Source organism: Pseudoliparis swirei, chromosome 16, assembly GCF_029220125.1.
Source record: "Pseudoliparis swirei isolate HS2019 ecotype Mariana Trench chromosome 16, NWPU_hadal_v1, whole genome shotgun sequence".
In the NCBI taxonomy this organism is placed as follows: Eukaryota; Metazoa; Chordata; class Actinopteri; order Perciformes; family Liparidae; genus Pseudoliparis; species Pseudoliparis swirei.
In genome coordinates, this window is record NC_079403.1 from 1,207,095 (window position 1) to 1,215,719 (window position 8,625).

The 8,625-nt window shown below is 54.2% G+C and overlaps 1 protein-coding gene across 1 annotated transcript; it reads left to right on the forward strand.

The window, feature by feature from the left end:
• The first annotated feature begins 2,596 nt into the window (after positions 1–2,596).
• On the forward strand, positions 2,597–5,142 carry LOC130206219 (enoyl-CoA delta isomerase 2-like). The gene is made up of 6 exons (XM_056434073.1): positions 2,597–2,755; positions 3,421–3,524; positions 3,771–3,869; positions 3,943–4,134; positions 4,308–4,377; positions 4,577–5,142. The coding sequence occupies exons 1-6, from the start codon at positions 2,701–2,703 to the stop codon at positions 4,681–4,683; spliced, it is 627 nt and encodes a 208-aa protein (XP_056290048.1). The 5' UTR covers positions 2,597–2,700; the 3' UTR covers positions 4,684–5,142.
• Positions 5,143–8,625: the final 3,483 nt, after the last annotated feature.

Consider the following 8,625-nt stretch of genomic DNA (forward strand, 5'->3'; position numbering starts at 1 on the left):
GACCACCTGGGACCAACGAGACCACCTGGACCAACGAGACCACCTGGACCAACGAGACCACCTGGGACCAATGAGACCACCTGGACCACCTGGGACCAACGAGACCACCTGGGACCGAGACCACCTGGACCAACGAGACCACCTGGACCACCTGGGACCAACGAGACCACCTGGACCAACGAGACCACCTGGACCAACGAGACCACCTCTGCTCTGATTTACATAATAACGACGATATAAATGGTATTGATAACTAATGAATGTGAACTGATCTCAGATCATTAAATAACATTTAAAGTTCATCCCAGAAAAACAGAATTCATGGAAATCATTTAAATTATTATCAAACTGTTGAACTGAGTTAATATTGTTGAATCCAGAGTTAAATATATGTTGACGTATAAATGAACTTAATACACGTCAAGAAAATCATTTCAGATACCATTAAAATACCTGCCGCCGCCTCCGTGCCGGTTCCCCTGCGGTTCCCGCTGCCGGTTCCCCCTGCAGTTCCCGCCGCCGGTGCCCATGCGGTTCCCGCCGCCGGTTCCCATGCGGTTCCGCTTGCGGTGCCCTCCCGGTTTCCTTGGTGCCCACATCACGGACCCCACGCGCCCGGTGCCCATGCGGTTCCCCCTGCAGTTCCCGCCGCCGGTTCCCCTGCGGTTTCCGCCGCCGGTCCTTCCGCTGCCTCCGGTTCCCGCCGCCGGTTCTCTTGCGGTTCCCGCCACTGGTCCTGCCGCTGCCTCCGTGCCCAACCCACTACCAAGCCGGTTGGTGGTGTGCACCCTGAGTGACCTCCTGACTATCGGGAGTATTCAGTCATGAAGACCTTCTCCCGACCCGACTGCTCCCGGGCGGGCTTGTTGGAGATGGCCGGGAGAACGCTGTACCTGGATCTGACTCCCGGGTTACCGTCGGTGTTTTGGGTTACTGTTCTGTCAGATTTGGGTAAACCCGTTTGTTGGGCGGTGAGTGACCGCACGTAAGGTGGCGTCGGCTGGGACTTTTTGAGTCCGGGGGCGGGTGGTTTGGGGGCGGGCCTCTTGGTGTCCTGCTGGTTTTCTGTTTCCTGCTTCTGCAACCCACGAGAGATGTCGGAAGGCGGTTGCCTTCGCTCCCGGTCTGCAGACGGGCATAATAACTTTCGCTGTTCGCCATTCTCTCACTGCAGTGCGACTTCTTCCTTTGCACCATGACGGTGGGCCAGCGCCTCGCTCTCGCTCTGGTACTTCTCGGCTTCCGCTCGGTACATGTTGAGCTGGGTCGTCAGCGCCTTGATGGAGTCGCCCTGCTCTCTGTTGGCCGCCTGCCACATGTTGATCACCTCCAGGGGCACCAGCTTGGATATATGCCCCTTCAGCTTCTCAATCTCTCGCTCCCTGTCTTTTAGTTCGAGGGAGGTTTCATTCAGTTGCCTGGACTTGGTGCTCAGCTTCCTGTGCAAATCCCGTCCCAACAAGTCGTGATGGATTTTGTCAGGCGATGCTGCCCGGCGGTCTTTGTTGAGTTACTTTTGCGTCCTCTCTGGTAAGGCGCCCTGCAAAACAACTCAGCTGGAGGTCCAGTGAGTTTGTCTCGAAAACCTTGTCGTTGAGCGCCAGCTGCAGCCGGCTCAGCTGCTTCCTCAGCTGCTGCTGGCCGGCCCGGAGGCCGGAGTTCTCCTCCCGGAGCCGCTCGCTCGTCTCCTGAAGTTTGACGTTCTTTTCCTGCTTGTTCTGCACCTCCAGCTCCAGGTCCTGGATTCTCCCCCTCAGTTCCGCCCCCTGCCTGCCCAGAGCCACTTCCAGGTCGCTGTTGGTCTTCCTCAGCCGGCTGCATTCCTGTGTGTCCGCCGCCTGCCCCAGCAGGGCGTCCCTCTCTCTGGTCAGCTGCTCTATCTGCCTCCCCCGCTCCAACAAGTCCTCCTGGCCCTTCTTCCACAGCTCCACTTGGACTCTTCTGTTTCGCAGCTCTTGTTTTAGCTTGCGGTTCTCTTTCAAAGCTAACTTGCACATTTTGTTCTCAGCAATGAGTAAGTTAACTTCATTCTCTAGTTTAGTGATTGGCACCTTCTGAGCCTCGTTGATCTCCAGTTGTTCGAGAGCGTCCTCGAGTTGCGCCCTCAGTCGTGTTTCGTTGGCGCTCTGCATTTTGTCTTTGTGCAAAAAATGATTCTTTAATTTCAGAGGAAACGAGGCGCGTTGTCCGAGAGAGAAGTCGCAGCCTGTTGAGCGCTGCAGTCAAAGGCGCGATGACGTCACAGCGCCGCGGAGCCTTTGATCATAGGTCACTGGAAATCCCCTCGTTGAGCGCAGCGCAGGGGGGCGGGGCTCTGGCGAGCGGAGAGGACATCTGTCCTCGTGAATGTCGCTCGGTTCAACGTTGTGCCGCAGTGTCAACGCCTAGTAATACACACGTTACCGGTTAAACAATGCGCGTGCACGGGCTGCCAACAGCTGTCTAACTGCGACAGCAGCGGACCGTCCGCGTCACAGTCGCCAGTTAAACCGGGCTCCAGTTAAACCGTAACACCGGGAGAGTCCTCAGAGCTGTGACCTCTGCTCCAGATTCCCAGAGCAAGGGTCGCTGGAGGAGTGACGTCACCAGTCCCCTCTGGTTGTGTAACAGGTGTTTATTGGGTTCTGGTTCTGTGAGGTCCGCTGAGGGCTGCGCATGTAACTCTTCTTCTTCAGGTTCTCCAGGTTCTCCAGGTTCTCCATGCTGTCCAGTGTTCCCGGTCTGAAGTTCCACACCTCGGCCTCCCCTCTGATGGGTGAGTCCTCCTGCTTTATCTTTTACACAAGAGGTTCAACACTTCGGTATTCTATTCTCCACTCGGGGAGAGGTGGAGCTGGAGAGGTGAAGCAAGAGAGGTGGAGCTGGAGAGGTGAAGCTGGAGAGGTGGAGCTAAAGAGGTGAAGCTAGAGAGGTGGAGCTGGAGAGGTGAAGCAAGAGAGGTGAAGCAAGAGAGGTGGAGCAAGAGAGGTGGAGCTGGAGAGGTGAAGCTGGAGAGGTGGAGCTGGAGAGGTGAAGCTGGAGAGGTGGAGCTAAAGAGGTGAAGCTAGAGAGGTGGAGCTGGAGAGGTGAAGCAAGAGAGGTGAAGCAAGAGAGGTGGAGCAAGAGAGGTGGAGCTGGAGAGGTGAAGCTGGAGAGGTGGAGCTGGAGAGGTGAAGCTGGAGAGGTGGAGCTGGAGAGGTGGAGCAAGAGAGGTGGAGCTAAAGAGGTGAAGCTAGAGAGGTGGAGCTGGAGAGGTGAAGCAAGAGAGGTGAAGCAAGAGAGGTGGAGCAAGAGAGGTGGAGCTGGAGAGGTGGAGCTGGAGAGGTGGAGCTGGAGAGGTGAAGCTGGAGAGGTGGAGCTAAAGAGGTGAAGCTAGAGAGGTGGAGCTGGAGAGGTGGAGCTGGAGAGCAGGTGGTGTCCAACATGGCGTCCTGTGTGCAGGGGCCACGGTGGAGCAGTTCGAGCGGGCCAAGAGCCGCCTGTCCTCGCTGAAGGAGGACCCGGGCAACGAGGCCAAGCTGAGGATCTACGCCCTGTTCAAACAGGTCAGAGGGCACGGGGCTCTTATTGTGACAGGCTTGCTGCTCCCTCTTAAAGAGACAGGCGCGCCAACAGCGTGTTTTATAAATATCCATTTATTTGTTCCTGCTTTAGTAAAACTTGCATTTTATACAATAGGAATAAATTGAACGTTGTTGTTGTTGGTGATGTCATAATAACTGCATATGCTCTTCTTCTAGTAGACGGTTGCAGGACTTTTATTTTGAAGTTTCTTCGTCCCCTTCCTGCAGGCCACTCAGGGTCCCTGCAACACCCCCAAACCTGGCATGCTGGACTTCGTCAACAAGGTGAAGTGGGAGGCGTGGCGGTCCCTGGGCTCCGTCTCTCAGGTAGGACCCCCCGGCACACTTGGGCCTTTCAGGGCGAGCGGGCCGGAGGCCTGAACCGCTTTGTGTCCCTCAGGACGAAGCCCGGCAGCAGTACTGCGACCTGATTGGCTCCCTGGCGGCAGCAGAAGGCGAGAGCTCCGCCCCCGTGGCCGCACAGCCCGCCGGAAGCGGGCCGACATACGAGACGCTGCTGGTCACCACGGAGGACGCCATCACCACCATCACCCTGAACCGGCCGGCCAAGAAGAACGCCCTCACCACCGCGGTGAGACACTACCGCGCCGCTCCACAGGGGGCGCCACAGCACCACGGACTGAACGCTCCTTTAATCACTTTAAAAACTGCTTGTTTCATGACAAGTTTTTGAATGTAGATTTAAATCTATAATAATATTATTATCAACGTGTGTTCTTATGTTCCATTTCTCTTTGCTTCCAGATGTACGACGACATTATAGCAGCTCTGGACCAGGCAGCGAAAGACGACTCCGTCATCACCGTTTTCACTGGTACACACACACACACGCACACACACAGACAGACACAGACATACAGTCACACACACACACAGACACACACACACACAGACACACAGACAGACACACACACACACACAGACACACACAAACACACAGAGACACACACCCACAATGACACACAGACACACACACCCACACAATCACATGTGTGTGCTCCTCATTACTTCAGGCGCCGGTGATTTCTACTGCAGCGGGAACGACCTGTCCAACTTCACCAGCGTCCCCGAGGGGGGGCTGGAGGAGTCGGCCCGGCGGGGGGGAGAGCTGCTCAGGTGAGCTCTGATTGGCTCGTTAGTCTCTGATCAGGTTTAGATCATGTTTAGAACAGCTCGTTGCCTGTAGGGTTTCATCTTTCCGACGCTCCTTGAACACATCGCGCACAATAGTGAGTCATGAGGTCACCTGAAGGATCCTATTGGCTCACCACTCCTCTAGTCATGAGGTCACCTGAAGGATCCTATTGGCTCACCACTCCTCTAGTCATGAGGTCACCTGAAGGATCCTATTGGCTCTCCACTCCTCTAGTCATGAGGTCACCTGAAGGATCCTATTAGCTCACCACTCCTCTAGTCATGAGGTCACCTGTAGGATCCTATTGGCTCACCACTCCTCTAGTCATGAGGTCACCTGAAGGATCCTATTGGCTCACCACTCTAGTCATTCAAGATTCAAGATTCAAGATGTTTTATTTGTCACATACACACACAGGGTGTGCAGTGAAATGAAAGTGGCAATGCTCAGCAGGAATGTGCAACAAAGTACACACTATTTACAATAAAAAACAACACAATATTTACAGTAAGTGTGTGTGTGTGTGTGTGTGTGTGTGTCCTAAGAGGGCAGTTGTGTGGGTCTATGTGGTGGTCCTGGTGAGGTCGGAGTTCACAGTCCTGATGGCCTGAGGAAAGAAACTCCGTCTCAGTCTCTCTGTTCTTGCAGCGTGACTACGGGCGCCTGCCTGACCGCAGCAGCTGAAACAGTCTGTTGTTGGGGTGGTGAGGATCCTTCATGATCCTGCGGCTCTGGTTCTGCACCTCCTGGTGTACAAGTCCTGCAGGGTGGGAGTGTAGTTCAATAGTGCGCTCAGCCGACTACTCTCTGCAAACCTTCCTGTCCTGAGCGGGCAGTTGCCAAACCAGGCTGTGATGCTTCCTGTCAGGACGCTCTCACAGCTCCAGAGTAGAAGGACTGAAGGATCCTCTGGGAAACTTTAAATTTCCTCAGCTGCCTGAGGTGGTAGAGGCGCTGCCTTGCCTTTCTCACCAGAGTGTCTGTGTTTGTTGACCATGTCAGATCCTCGGTGATGTGGACTCCCAGGTATTTATACCCGCTCACCCTCTCCACAGTAGTCCGGTTAATCCCCAGTGGTGAGTCGTCCTCTGTTGTTGTACCCTCCTAAAGTCCACAATCAGCTCCTTAGTTTTGGTGACATTCATGATGAGGCTGTTGTCCTGGCACCAGAGTGACAGATCAGCAACTTCCTCCAGGTAGGCCTTCTCGGCGTTGGCGGAGATCAGGCCCACCACCCCTGTGTCATCCGCAAACTTGATGATGGTGTTGGAGCTGAACCTGGCCACACAGTCATGTGTGTACAGGAGTACAGTAGGGGCTGAGGGCGTAACCCTGGGGGATCCTGTGTTCAGGGTGAGGATTTGAGGTGTGTCTGCCCACCCTGACCACCTGTGGCCTGGCGGTCAGGAAGTCCAGGATCCAAGCACACAGGGGTGTTCAGTCCCAGCTCAATCAGCTTGCCGGCCAGTCTGGAGGGACTATGGTGTTGAAAGCTGAACTATAATCAATGAACAGCAGTCTCACATAGCCCCCTCTGGCTGTCCAGATGAGAGAGTGGTGTGCAGTACCTGGGAGACAGCATCATCTGTGGATCTGTTTGGGCGATAAGCAAACTGCAGCGGGTCCATGGAGGAAGGAGGAAGGCGCAGATGTAGTCCTTTATCAGCCTCTCAAAGCATTTCATGACCACCGAGGTGAGGGCCACGGTCGGTAGTCATTCATACATGCTGGAGAAGCATTCTTGGGCACAGGGACAATAGTGGATCTCTTGAAGCAGGCGGGGACCACGGACTCAGCCAGGAGAGGTTGAATATTGTGGTGAACACTGGAGCTAGCTGATTAGCACAGGTCTTCAGTACTGCCCAGATATGCCATCTGCACCTCGAGCTTTCCTGGTGTTCACCCTCTCCAGTGCCCTCCTCTCACTGTACTCCGTCAGCGAGGCTGTGTGTTCATCCCCAGCGTAGAACTCACCTCGGCTACGCTTGATGTTGTTGTTGCAGCGAGCTAGCGCTGTTGTTGCTAGCCTCAAACCGTGCATAAAATGAGTTCAGGTCGTCCGCTAGGGATGTCGGCACTCACCATGCGAGGTCTGCTCTGGTAGTCTGTGATAGTCCGTAGCCCCTGCCATAGGCGCCTGGTGTCGCGGCTGCTCCATCTGTGATTCCACTCTGTCTCGGTACCTCCTCTTGGCCTTCTTCACCGCCCTCATGAGGTCACCTGAAGGATCCTATTGGCTCACCACTCCTCTAGTCATGAGGTCACCTGAAGGATCCTATTGGCTCACCACTCCTCTAGTCATGAGGTCACCTGAAGGATCCTATTGGCTCACCACTCCTCTAGTCATGAGGTCACCTGAAGGATCCTATTGGCTCACCACTCCTCTAGTCATGAGGTCACCTGAAGGATCCTATTGGCTCTCCACTCTAGTCATGAGGTCACCTGAAGGATCCTATTGGCTCACCACTCCTCTAGTCATGAGGTCACCTGGAGGATCCTATTGGCTCACCACTCCTCTAGTCATGAGGTCACCTGGAGGATCCTATTGGCTCACCACTCCTCTAGTCATGAGGTCACCTGAAGGATCCTATTGGCTCTCCTCTAGTCATGAGGTCACCTGGAGGATCCTATTGGCTCTCCTCTAGTCATGAGGTCACCTGAAGGATCCTATTGGCTCTCCACTCCTCTAGTCATGAGGTCACCTGGAGGATCCTATTGGCTCACCACTCCTCTAGTCATGAGGTCACCTGAAGGATCCTATTGGCTCACCACTCCTCTAGTCATGAGGTCACCTGAAGGATCCTATTGGCTCACCACTCCTCTAGTCATGAGGTCACCTGAAGGATCCTATTGGCTCACCACTCCTCTAGTCATGAGGTCACCTGAAGGATCCTATTGGCTCACCACTCCTCTAGTCATGAGGTCACCTGAAGGATCCTATTGGCTCACCACTCCTCTAGTCATGAGGTCACCTGAAGGATCCTATTGGCTCACCACTCCTCTAGTCATGAGGTCACCTGAAGGATCCTATTGGCTCACCACTCCTCTAGTCATGAGGTCACCTGAAGGATCCTATTGGCTCACCACTCCTCTAGTCATGAGGTCACCTGAAGGATCCTATTGGCTCACCACTCCTCTAGTCATGAGGTCACCTGAAGGATCCTATTGGCTCACCACTCTAGTCATGAGGTCACCTGAGGGATCCTATTGGCTCACCACTCTAGTCATGAGGTCACATGAAGGATCCTATTGGCTCACCACTCCTCTAGTCATGAGGTCACCCAGGATCCTATTGGCTCACCACTCCTCTAGTCATGAGGTCACCTGAAGGATCCTATTGGCTCACCACTCTAGTCATGAGGTCACCTGAAGGATCCTATTGGCTCACCACTCCTCTAGTCATGAGGTCACCTGAAGGATCCTATTGGCTCACCACTCCTCTAGTCATGAGGTCACCTGAAGGATCCTATTGGCTCACCACTCCTCTAGTCATGAGGTCACCTGAAGGATCCTATTGGCTCTCCTCTAGTCATGAGGTCACCTGGAGGATCCTATTGGCTCACCACTCCTCTAGTCATGAGGTCACCTGAAGGATCCTATTGGCTCACCACTCCTCTAGTCATGAGGTCACCTGAAGGATCCTATTGGCTCACCACTCCTCTAGTCATGAGGTCACCTGAAGGATCCTATTGGCTCACCACTCCTCTAGTCATGAGGTCACCTGAAGGATCCTATTGGCTCTCCACTCCTCTAGTCATGAGGTCACCTGAAGGATCCTATTGGCTCACCACTCCTCTAGTCATGAGGTCACCTGAAGGATCCTATTGGCTCACCACTCCTCTAGTCATGAGGTCACCTGAAGGATCCTATTGGCTCACCACTCCTCTAGTCATGAGGTCACCTGAAGGATCCTATTGGCTCACCACT

Excerpts from the sequence above, each read along its gene's own strand:
- LOC130206219 (XM_056434073.1), top strand. The coding sequence starts at position 2,701 with ATGCTGTCCAGTGTTCCCGGTCTGAAGTTCCACACCTCGGCCTCCCCT. Across the intron at positions 3,870-3,942 it reads CCCTGGGCTCCGTCTCTCAG|GACGAAGCCCGGCAGCAGTA; the intron begins GTAGGACCCCCC and ends TGTGTCCCTCAG. Across the intron at positions 4,135-4,307 it reads AGAACGCCCTCACCACCGCG|ATGTACGACGACATTATAGC; the intron begins GTGAGACACTAC and ends CTTTGCTTCCAG.